General features: G+C 46.3%; 1 protein-coding gene across 1 annotated transcript in view; it reads right to left on the bottom strand.

Annotated features, from left to right (window-relative positions):
- IPO9 (importin 9) overlaps positions 1-12,715 on the bottom strand; it is a 154,190-nt gene that overhangs the window by 92,492 nt on the left and 48,983 nt on the right. Inside the window, exons 8-12 of the mRNA XM_040424209.1 lie at positions 4,812-4,912; positions 4,628-4,686; positions 1,813-1,961; positions 1,628-1,726; positions 1,441-1,547 (exon numbers count right to left, since the gene is read on the bottom strand). Coding sequence (XP_040280143.1) covers positions 1,441-1,547; positions 1,628-1,726; positions 1,813-1,961; positions 4,628-4,686; positions 4,812-4,912 — 515 coding nt within the window. The remainder of the gene's footprint in view (positions 1-1,440; positions 1,548-1,627; positions 1,727-1,812; positions 1,962-4,627; positions 4,687-4,811; positions 4,913-12,715) is intronic.

The following is a 12,715-nucleotide window of genomic DNA, read 5'->3' as shown; positions in this document are numbered from 1 at the left end:
TTTCACATCCTTTTGTGCTAAGACCCATTGTCTAAATAGATCAAATCTGTAATTATTTACAAATGTGCCTGAGACATAACTGCATTTTTTTGTCAATAGGTGTACATGTATGGTCAAAAAGAATTTGTTAAAAGGACTTCAAAAACGACCACACACATTCTTGTGTGTGTCATGAGGAAGGGAGAGTTAGTTATCAATACAGGACAGGATTATTTAGAGTCCATTCACATGTCCGCAAATGGGTCTGCAATATTGGGAACGGGTGTGGACCCATTCATTCTCAATGGAGCAGGAATGGATGCAGGAGAGCACAACATGTGCTCTCCGCATCCACATTTCCGGAGTGTGGACCCGCACTTCCGGGCCGCGGCTCCGCAAAAAAATAGAACATGTCTTATTCTTGTCCGCAATAGCTCTATGGGGGGTGCCAGCCCCCCATAAGTGTTGGATGCTCATCTAATCACAAATGACATTGAGGGTTTTAATTTAACAATTAACGCTGTATAATTAATCTATAAAAAGGTTGATCTTGATGGACCTGTCTTTTTTCAACCTAAGGGCTCATGTGCCGGCCATCTGTGGACGCGGAGCCACACTGCAAATAAGAAGTGCATGCTATCAGATTTTCAGCATTTTTTATTTACATTTGTTCTTCATGATATCTTTGGTTTGTGCTCAGGCATGTTGCCAACTATTCTAGGTCGTGGTTTTTCATTAGTTACGAAAACAGACAAGTACATTATCGTATCCACACGTGTCTTTTTTTTCATCTCCAACACTACAAGTTTTTATCTGTAAGTTGACATATATTACTAACCCACCAACAGTACTTTAGCAGGGTAATTTGTTACACCCTAACTCAGTTGCATTCATACATTTTGAACCTTTTCATTATTGGAATCTGGTCACATCTAACTCCTTGCACTCTGTCTCTCCCCTGTGACTGACTACATGTGAACTACAGGATGACATCACCTAGCAAATCCATCCTGGCAGCTCTTAGGCCCCTCCCCTCATCACACTCCTTTGTATATCTCTGTAATATGTTGAAGATATGCCTCCTATCTAAAAGGTCCAGGAGTGAAGATATAAAGTAGGTGAGTGTCTCCAGTCATGAGCTGTAGTTTTATAAACCTCTTGATTCACAATGGCTGTCAGTACTATCTGTGTGCGCTGACTCTCCAGTGTAGTTCTACTGAATGCAGCTTCACACTGGTGTCCTTGCCACTTGCATGTAAGAACTGACATGTGAGAGGGAAATGACAGGAAAGAGGGCAGACAGGCAGAAGCTGCAGAACACATTAAAATATATAATGGGAAATGTATCATGAGGAGTATATTTGAAGTCTGTTTTACTCGAGTCTGTGTTGGCATAATTTATGCCACATTTAACAAATTTTGCATGTTTACCACTCCTACAGTATTCTATAACCAGCTTACCAGTGCTCTACACCTTGATTCTTTATTTGTTCAGCCTCCTGGAAGTGACGAGTGGCAGCAGCAGCAAGTGCAACTGCACTTTCATTCTGGAACTCACTAGAAACTGCCTAGAGAAAAATAATAATGAGGATATGTAAATGGTGAAAGACGACTGTTCGAGAATTGCACGCCTGTGGTATTCACTCACCAGTAAAAGATCCTGAGCTGCTATCCGGACAGTGTAAGAAAAGGTGTCGTCGTCTTCATCCTCAACAAACTGCTGCGGATTAGCGGTCCACACCTTTATCTATTGGTAAAATAAATAGGTGGAAACACTGTAGTCATTTCATCTCAAGATATCCACACATTCATTTCATGTCTTAAGCCTCTTACCTGCTCTTCCGTGATCTGCATGTAAAGGATAATATAATAAATCAGTTCAGGCAGAGCTTTCTTCACAGTTCCTTTGAACTTGTTCTCCAGCAATGTGTGCACAAATTCAAATATACTAAATACCAGGTTCTCAAAACCTAAGACTTCACCTGTCAAAATGGGAGGCAGGAATTACTATTCAAAATACATGGTCAAAGGCAAAAGAGTAAGGCTAAATCTTCTTAAGTAAGGGTGGGAAGAAAATTTAGATTTTTTTTAAACAACATTTTTAAAGACAGGACAAACATATGCCTATACAGCAGAACTGAAAATTGCTAAATTCAATAGAAATACCTAAGGGAGCAACAGTGCCTGAGAAAAAACAAACAGCTGAAGCGCTGTCTGCCACGTCATACAAAGTCAAAACACAAACCAGGTATTCATTAGCAACATCCCAAAATTCTCAACGCTGCCTGACTTGCAAAGTTTAAAGAAGTTTCCAGCTTTTTAGAAAAATTGCCTTCCAGCAAATGTATGGATAAAGCAGGTCACTGCTCATCTGAATCTGACTAAGGGACTAATATATGGGGAACCAACCACACTGACAGTGGGGGAGAGCAGGCCTCACTGGTTTTAACTGACCGAGGGCTGCCCTCCCCTACCATTGTCCGCTATACATTGGTGCCCCATATAATATAATATTGGTCACTACCACAATAACAAAAATCAGAGCTCAAACCCATGCACCAATCACAGAAAGCTGGTTTCCCAACATAACAATCCCTAATTCCCCCCAGCAAAACCTGTTCAGGCTCACCATCGCCCAGCTGCCCCTCCCCTCCAAGAATCCCAGTCAGGCTTAGGCTACTTTCACACTAGCGTTCAGAGCGGATCCGTCTGGGGTCTGCCCAGACGGATCCGCTCATATAATGCAGACTTTGGATCCGTTCAGAACGGATCCGTCTGCATTATATTGTAGGAAAAATTCTAAGTGTGAAAATAGCTTTAGACGGATCCGTCCAGACTTTACATTGAAAGTCAATGGGGGACGGATCTGTTTGAAAATTGAGCCATATTGTGTCAAATTCAAACGGATCCGTCCCCATTGACTTACATTGTAAGTCTGAACGGATCCGATTGCCTCCGCACGGCCAGGCGGACAGCCGAACGCTGCAAGCAGCGTTCAGGTGTCCGCTTGCAGAGTGGAGGCTGAACGGTGCCAGACTGATGCATTCTGAGCGGATCCGCATCCACTCAGAATGCATTAGGGCAGTACGGATGCGTTAGGGGCCGCTTGGGAGCCCCTTCAAACGGAGCTCACAAGCGGAGCCCCGAACGCTAGTGTGAAAGTAGCCTAAGTAATCCGAAAGTTTGCTTCTCATTAATCCCGCCAGCAATTAAATCCAGACTCACTATCCCCCCTATCCCCAAAGTAGTCAGAAAGTTTGATCCTCATCCCACCCCCAATTACATGTAGGTTCACATCCACGTTCCCCTATTTCACCATCCTCCCCCCAACTAGTCACCATGTTCGTTCCCCCATTTTCCCAAGTTAATCAATCAATCATTCTCTCCCCACCCCTGAACTAGTCACATGCTCAATAGGATTTCAGCATGACCTTGTGTGGAGAGAGGAGGATGAGCAGCTAAATCAATTATGGGGTCTGGTCAGGTGTTCAAATTGATTTTTGGATCTGTCTGGGGCGTTAATTCAGTTTGGATTTGTGTTGGGGGTTATAATTGATTAAGGGAACTGCTCCAGGGTGTGAATTAATTTAGGGGACTTCGCCCACTTGCAAACTAGTCATAGTGCTCATTCCCCCATCCCAAAAAAACTAGTCACAGATCTCATTCCCCCATTTCACCATCCTCCCCAAACTACTTAGGCTACTTTGACACCTGCATTTGGTGCGGATCCGTCTGGTATCTGCACAGACGGATCCGCACCTATAATGCAAACGCTTGGATCCGTTCACATTACCATGAACAAAAAAAAAAAAAAAAAAAAGATTTTTTTTTTTTTTGTCCATGATAATGCAAACGGATCCGTTTTGACTTTACATTGAAAGTCAATGGGGGACGGATCCGTTTGAAAATTGAGCCATACTGTGTCAACTTCAAACGGATCCGTCCCCATTGACTTACATTGTAAGTCTGGACGGATCCGTTTGCCTCCGCACGGCCAGGCGGACACCCCAACGCTGCAAGCTGCGTTCAGGTGTCCCCCTGCTGAGCGGAGCAGAGGACAAACGGTGCCAGACTGATGCATTCTGAGCGGATCCGCATCCACTCAGAATGCATTGGGGCTGGACGGATCTGTTCGGGGCCGCTTGTGAGAGCCTTCAAACGGAACTCACAAGCGGAGCCCCGAACGCTAGTGTGAAAGTAGCCTTACCATGCTCGTTCCCCCATTTCAGCATCCTTCCCCCAGCTAGTCACAGTGCTCATTCCTCTACTTCCCCTTCCTGCCCTCACCCCAAAGTAGTCAAACAGCTTGTTTCCCTATATCCCCAAGCTCACCATGCTCTCCACATCCCCAGTCCATTCACGTACCTTTCTGTGGCAAGGTAGCAGAGTCCCTCACTCTGCTATCATTCCTCTGTGCAGGCCAGGGTGGGGAGCGGGCCTATCAGACACGTCCTGTGTGACGCGTCTGAAAGTTATATTTCATTAAGATACAGCATGTCGGCAGGGCAAGTAACAAATGGCGACAAGACTAAAAAGCCTTGCCGTCAATTGGTGACAGCTGCCACAGGTTGACAACCCCTGATCTAGCATTTCCTGCAAAAGTGGAGAAACTGCTCTGCAGCTTGTAGAATTTTATAAGAAAGCATACCATCTGAATCCACAGGATCCTCTATCTCTTCTGTATCATTTACTTCAGTCCGAACATAAGTGCACAGTTAATTAAGGAAATTACTCAAATGTAAGATAGATCAATAGACAGAGAACCTCATGGGTGAACTTCATATGCAGGTATGTAACTGACAGGTCAAGTTTTAGGAATAATCATAGGATATAAAGCTGCACTCTCAGTCAATGTATTCCATACAATAGGTAGAATCTGCTGCATTGAGGAAACCATGTGCTTAGGGAAGTTCTTAACCAGTGCAGTGACAGCCTGGAAACAATAAGAACAAAGCAACGTTAATTTACTGCAAAACAACATGACAAGAAATACAAAAAAATATATATTCATGTCTTTACCTAATGAAAACCTACACAGTAGATTCAAGATAACTAATTCTTTGTTCACATTGGCATTATTCACTTTCCATCAAGGGCTCCAGTATTTTTAATGAAAAGAATAGCTTAGGGTACTTTCACACTTGCGTTGAAGTTTTCCGGTATTGAGTGATGTCCTCGAGGCTCAATACCGGAAAAAAACTGATCAGTTTTATCCTGCATTGTGAATGGAAAGCAACCCGTTCAGTATGCATCAGTTCAGTCCCTCAAGTTTTTTTATGGCCGTAGAAAATACCGCAGCATGCTGCAGTTCTCTCTCCGGCCAAAAATCCTGATCACTTACAGGAATGCCGGATCCGGCATTAATTTCCATTGAAATGCATTAATGCCGGCACCAAGTGTTCTGGCAAAAGGGATCCGGTTTTGCTGTCTGTGCATGCGAAAAAAAGAAATACCGGATCCGTTTTTCAGGATGACAACCAGAAAGACTGATCTGTTATTGCAATGCATTTGCGAGGCGGATCCGAATCAGATCCGGCAGGCAGTTCCGGCGACTGAACTGCCTGCCGGAATCCTCTGCCGCAAGTGTAAAAGTACCCTTAGTCTGCAGCAATTCTCTTACAAATAAAAAATATATACTGAACACCACATGGGCCCTTCCATAAATCAACCTGGTACCTGGCAGAATGATCTACAAGCTATTTGAAAATGTCTGCCATGCTTCAATAATGAATAAAACCAATGTAGCAAGTGTGAATATAGTCTAATGCGTATTAATATAGTTGCAATATCCCATATTCCACTGGATAGGTGATCAGTATCTGATCAGCGGGGGTCTAACACCCAGGACCCCCGCTGATCAGCTGTTTGAGAAGGCAGCGGTGCTCACAGTAGCACCGTGGCCTTCTCACATCTTTTTCCAGGCCAGACAATACGTTCAGTGGTCACATGGACTAGGCACAGCTCAACCCCATAGTGAATGAGGCAGAGAGCGATACGAAGCACAGCTGCTATACAATGTGCTTTCCAAGCTGCGAGAAGTCTACGGCATTCACAGAAGCACTGGTGCATTCTCAAACAGCTGATTGACGGGGGTCCAGGACATCAGACCCCCACCAATCAGATACTAATGACCTAACCAGAGGATAAGATATCAGTATAAAAATATTGGAAAATCCTTTTAAAGGAGTTTTCTCACATCAGCAAATAGTGTTTACCACATGGATAAAGTTAATACAAGGCACTTACTCATGTACTGTAACTGTCCATATTGTCTCCTTTGCTGGCTTAACTCATTTTTCCATCACATTATACACTGCTCACATCCAGGGGTTACATACACTGCTGCAGCGCAGATATGAGGTGTCCAGGATGAGGGATGCTGCACATGCGTGCCTAAGCACGCTCCCACAGTCCAGGCAGGTGCTGTTTACTATAGTGTCTAAGCATGGCCACCACTGCAGGATTGTATTTCTAGTGTGGACAAAACCCCTGGATAAGAACAGTGTATAATGTGATGGAAAAATGTATCCAGCCAGCAAAGGAAATATAATCACATTACATTAGAATGTGCCTAACATTAAAAGGTGTTGCCCCACAAAAAAACATTCTGCAGTTTTCAAACCAGCACCTGGATCTGAACTTTTGTAATTACATGTAATTTAATATTTAGTCTAACCACCAAGTTAAGCAATAAAGAGTATCTGTATGAAGCCTCTGGATCCATGTGAGGTACAGGGTTGCTTCTAGCTGTTACAAAGAGATTGTCGTGTAATATATGATTTTTTTTTTACTTTGTAGGGGTTTTCCAATTAGATTATACTATCTGATTGGTGGGGGTCCAACACCCCCGCGGCCTTCGCACAGCTTCTCCTAGGCCATTGACAACACGTTCATCGATCATGTGGCCTAGGCGCAGCTCAGCCCCATTCAATTAAACGGGACTGAGCGTGATACCGAGCAAAGTGCCGTACATTGTAAAGCAGCTGTGCTTGGTATTATGCTCAGCCTCTTGGGAGCGCCAGTGCCTCCTCAAAACAGCTGATTGCGAGGGTCCCTGGTGTCGGACACCCACCAATCAGATAATGATAACCTATCCTGAGAATAGGTAATCCGTTAGAAAATCCTGAAGAAAAAAAAAAATAATAATTTTAATCATGGGTTAACAGCTTTAACTGATCCACATGATCAATACCGTTTGCCAAGTTAGTTTTTGCTATATATTACACCTGGTGCACAAATAGGAACCACAAACAAACCCAGGGAGGGAATAAGGAAGGGTGATGTCGTGGGGTCTGGAAAATCTGATTACTAGTAAGTGTAATCATCATATTTCTCTTCCCCCACAAAAGCACCACAGAGAGATTACAGAGAATACTCCTTCCTTATGAGGGGGCCACCATTTGCAGAACCTTAGTACCAAACAGAAGGTCAGAGGTAGAATTTAGCTGAAGTCGATAGTGCCTGTAGAAGGAGAGGACCACATGGCTGCCCTACAAATCTGTTCAATAGAGACATTCGATCTTTCCGCCCAAGAGATGGATATTGCTAGAGATAGAGATATTGCTAGAGATAGAGATAGAGATATTGCTAGAGAGAGAGATAGAGATAGAGATATTGCTAGAGAGAGAGATAGAGATATTGCTAGAGAGAGATAGAGATATTGCTAGAGAGAGAGAGAGAGATAGAGATATTGCTAGAGAGAGAGAGAGAGAGAGAGATATTGCTAGAGAGAGAGAGATAGAGATATTGCTAGAGAGAGAGATAGAGATATTGCTAGAGAGAGAGATAGAGATATTGCTAGAGAGAGAGATAGAGATATTGCTAGAGAGAGAGATAGAGATATTGCTAGAGAGAGAGATAGAGATATTGCTAGAGAGATAGAGAGATTGATAGAGAGATAGAGAGATATATATTTCAGAAGAGGTATAAGCCAGGGAGATGACTGCTCTAATCCACCTGGCCAGAGAACTCTTGGATGCCACCTTACCCCTATTTATGCCTGAAAAAAAAGGACAAATAGCGCAGAGGATCTCCTCCAATCCTTGCATCTAGATAATGCAATAGGCATCTCCTCACATCTAGGCAGTGAAAACCTCTTTTCCTGATCTTTCGGATCGTCAAAAAAGGTCGGGAGCATCATCTCCTGAAGTCTATTAGATCTTGAAGAAACTTTAAGTAAAAAGGCAAGAACTGAACAGAAAGTTAAAAGGGTCAAAAGGAGGTTTAGTCAGAGAATTAAGAACTAAATTCAAATCCCATGGAGCCACACTGCCTTAAAGAACCTAATTACCCAGGGATCACCTGCAAAATTTTTACCAAAAAGGGCAGAGATTGACAAAACCTGCACTTTAAGAGTGCTTTTAGCTAACCCCAAGGCCAACCCCTTTTGAAGGAATTCCAAGACCTGAAAGACTGATGTCTCTGCTGGTAAGGAATCTGACCTGATGCCTGAGAAATCAAGGAACTTTCTCCAAATTCTCGCATAAATTGACACAGTGACAAGCTTTCCTACTTTTTAGGCTGAATGCACAAGGCAGTGTTCCGCGGCTGAGAGCGAGGAGGAGGAGGATGATCCTGTCCCGAGGCAAGGCAAGAGCTACAGGAACCTGTGACCGATCGTGGCAAGCAGCAGACCTTACAGGACCCCAGTGGGGCCTGAGGAGCCGCCTTGGATGACTTTTGGGGGGGCCCCCGGGTTTTGGCATGATGGCGACAATCCCAGAACGGTCAGGGTCTACCACCGTTGCAGCAAGCAGACGGTTAACAAAAAACTGTCCTACCGCGACCTGTGAGGAGCAGCCACGAGTGGAGAAGCGCTGAGGCAAAGCGGAAGCGCCGGAGCTGAAGAAATAGGCTCCGCCCACCAGTCGCGTCACAAATCGCGCGAAACCAGCGCGCGCGGGAAGTATGAAAAAACTATTGCATCCGAAAATGTCCACCAGCGGGTCTGCAGGGGTTAACTGCCCGCCCGGTCCGAGCGGAGGAGAACTGAGCGGCGCAGGTAGCATTCCGCTGCGAGCGGAAGACGACGAAGTTGCCACTGCCTCAAGACAGGAATCCCTTCCCCTCTCAACAACGCTTACCCAGGCAGGCCCCAAGTGTCACACAGAGACAGAGGGAGGGAGGGAGGGAGGGAGGGGGGGGGGGGTCTGCAGGAGAGCCGCATATACTTATCTGCGTCCTGCAGTCTTGACCCTCTGCTCCACACCAGCGGGGTTCACCTCTTCAGTCAGCTGGCACAAGGACTGGCAGTGATCTGGATAGAGGGCTGGAGTAGGTGACCCTGGATCTGGTAGGCTGCCGGAGCTGCAGGTCGAGCCCGGTTCCACTTATCTTCTGGGGAGGGGGGGGGGGGGGGGGGGGGGGGGGGTTTGGAGGTAGCCGGGGACGTCATTTCGACCCCGGCGCTCGCTCCACTGAGAGACCAGGGCATTCCCATGCTGCCCTGCGTCCTCTGTTGAGAAAAAAAAAAAAAACAGGAGTAGAAAGTCTACAGGGACAACCCTGCAGGAGCAGAAATGTCACCTCTTATCCGACACTAAGCAAAAACAGAGGTCCTCCTGTTGGAGCCTGGGGGTATAGCCCGTGGAGGAGGAGCTTTCTTTATTTGCATAGTGTTTCCTCCTAGAAGTGGCCTAGGCTATACCCATGGTCTGTGTCCCCCAATGGAATGGGCGAGAAAGTTAGATTCTGTGAGCACTTTAGAATCTGTAATTTTGCCTGGACCCGAGAATTTTTTTTTATTCTGTCTCTTGACAACTTAATCTAAGAGGAGACCCAGAAACAGTGACGAAACTTCAGTATAACTTGATTTTTTCCAATTTATTATCCATCCTAAACTTCTAATTTCCATCACCTTCTGTACTGTCATCCCACATTTCTTCCGTGAGTATGCTATAATCAGAAAGTAGTCTAGATAAGGTAGGAACAGAAAGTCTTCTTTCCTTATAAATGAGGCTACTTCTGCCATCATCTCCATGAAAATCCGAGGAGCCATCGAAAGGCCGAACGGAAGGGCCTGAAACTGGAGGTGATGAATACAATCTCCGATGTTCACTGCGATCTTGAGAAACTGCTGATGTAGGGGGTGAATGGGGATGTGATAATAAGCATCTTTTAGGTCTAAGATTGCCATGAAACAGTTAGGGAATAGAAGATGGACCGCTGATTTTATAATTTCCATCTTGAACTTCCTTAAAAGGTGTTTGTTTAGTTGCTTTAAGTTTATAATCATGCAGAAAGAATTGTCTGGTTTCCTCACTAGGGAAGGAGGAGAGTAGAACCCCTTTTGTTCCTCTATTGGGACAGGGGTTAGAACCTGCTTTTTTTTTTTTTGCCTTTGTCACTACAAATCTCTAAGGAGGCTCTGCCTGAAATTCTAGCTGTAAGCCTTCTCCTACGATATTTTTCACCCTAATCCCTGCAATCTTTTCCTATGCGGGAAGGAAGAACTTTAGCCTCCCCCCACAGCACACCTGGCGTCATTGTTGGGACGGTTTTTTAGGATGGGAGGAGGACCCCCCAAACAAGAAGCTCCTACTTCCAACCCCCCTAGATGTGGAACCCTCGCTCTTGTCACTTCCTCTGCCTCTTCCTCGGAATCCAGACGATCTGGAAAAAGTGGTGGAGGGAAACCCCGCAAATTCCTTTTTCCTATCTACCGTTTTTTTCTAAAAGGGAGTCTATACCAGGACCAAATAAAAATTCTCCCTGTCAAGGGATGCTACATAACCTCTGTTTTGAGGACAACTCCCCTCCCTTCCAATTCGTTAACCAGAGATATCTCCGAGTGGAATTGGAAAGGGAGGATGCCTGCGCTAAAAGTTTGATAGAATCAACCAAAGCAGTGGTGCCCAAACATTTTTCGTCTGAGGGCCGCACTAGACTTGGTATAAATTACACGGGCCGGAACCAGGTAGCTTTGCCAGAAAGAAATGCAAATGCTGTGAGGGGGCACGTGTGAGCATTACTACTGTGAAGAGGGCACATATCTGGCATAACTACTGTGAGGGGGCTCATATCAGGGTATAACTACTGTGAGGAGGGCACATATCAGGGTATAACTACTGTGAGCTGTGAGGAGGGTACATATCAGGCCATAACTACTGTGAGGGGGCACGAGTGAGCATTACTACTGTGAGGAGGGCACATATCTGGGCATAACTACTGTGAGGGGGCATGTGTGAGCATTAAGTCTGTGAAGAGGGCACATATCTTGGCATTATTACTGTGAGGGGGCATGTGATGTATACGTGTGTGTAATGCAGTATGTGATGATCACACACTGCACTACATACATTACACACATGTATACATCACATACTGCGCTGTCACCTTCTTCTGCAGGTCTACCTTGATGTCTGGTCTTTAGGCTTCAGTCAGATCCTCCACCGCCATGCTTGCGCCGTGTGCCCGACACCACCAGGAGCTGGCCACTCCTCCTTTCAGCTCCCGCCGGCTTCTCCTACAGCAGGGCGCTCTATCGCTCCAGTGCCCGCCCAATCTTAACAATCAGGGGCGTAGCTAGAAATGACTGGGCCCCATAGCAAAAAAATAAAATAAATTATGGGCCCCCCCTCCCGGATCTCCCACCCCTTCCAGAGCTCCCACCCCAACATCCCCCTAAGTGTCGTCCACAGACCCGCCCCCCTCCTTCAGTGTCATCCACAGACCAGATCCCCCCTTCAGTGTCATCCACAGATCACCCCCCCTTCAGTGTCATTCACAGATCACCCCCCCTTCAGTGTCGTCCACAGATCACCCCCCCTTCAGTGTCGTCCACAGACCCGCCGCCCCCTCTTCAGTGTCGTCCACAGACCCGCCGCCCCCCCTTCAGTGTCGTCCACAGACCCGCCGCCCCCCCCTTCAGTGTCGTTCACAGACCCGCCGCCCCCCTTTCAGTGTCGTCCACAGATATCCCCCCCCCTTTCAGTGTCGTCCACAGATATCCCCCCCTTTCAGTGTCGTCCACAGATATCCCCCCCCCTTTCAGTGTCGTCCACAGATATCCCCCCCCTTTCAGTGTCGTCCACAGATATCCACCCCCTTTCAGTGTCGTCCACAGATATCCACCCCCTTTCAGTGTCGTCCACAGATATCCCCCCCCTTTCAGTGTCGTCCACAGATATCCCCCCTCCCTTTCAGTGTCGTCCACAGATATCCCTTCCCCAGTGTCATCCACAGATATCCCCCCTCGCCCCCCCCCCCACCCAGCGCCGCTGCCTAGATAATTTATTCACTGCACTTGCCTCTGTGAAATTGAAGAGAAGCGCCGTAATCTCGCACAGGCGCACTGGCAGAGGCCAGGACGACTGTGCATGCGCACTTCGATGCCTCTGCCAGTGCGCCTGTGCGAGATTACGGCGCAGGCACAGGCAGCATTGCTTTGCTGCCTCTGCCGTTCCCTGCACTGATAAAGTCCGGTCACTGCGCGGGCCGCATTTGGCCCGCGGGCCGTAGGTTGGGCATCACTGAACCAAAGCATCTGCTATAAAATCCACGGATTTCTAAATAGTAGGGAAGGAGGCTAGAATCTGCTCTCTAGGACACCTTTCTTTAATCTGACATTCTAACCATATAATCAAGGACCTAGCCGTAACCGTGGTTGCAATACAGGGCCTAAACGCGGAAGCAGCCACCTCCCATGTACCCTTCAGACAGAAATCAACTTTTTTGTCTAATGGGTCTCTTAAGACATCCCATGTCCCTAAAGGACAAGGAGGAATTTTTTTATATC

This window comes from Bufo bufo, chromosome 3 (assembly GCF_905171765.1).
Source record: "Bufo bufo chromosome 3, aBufBuf1.1, whole genome shotgun sequence".
In the NCBI taxonomy this organism is placed as follows: domain Eukaryota; kingdom Metazoa; phylum Chordata; class Amphibia; order Anura; family Bufonidae; genus Bufo; species Bufo bufo.
The sequence above is the reverse complement of the archived record's forward strand: the minus strand, read 5'-3'. Positions and strand labels throughout refer to the sequence as shown.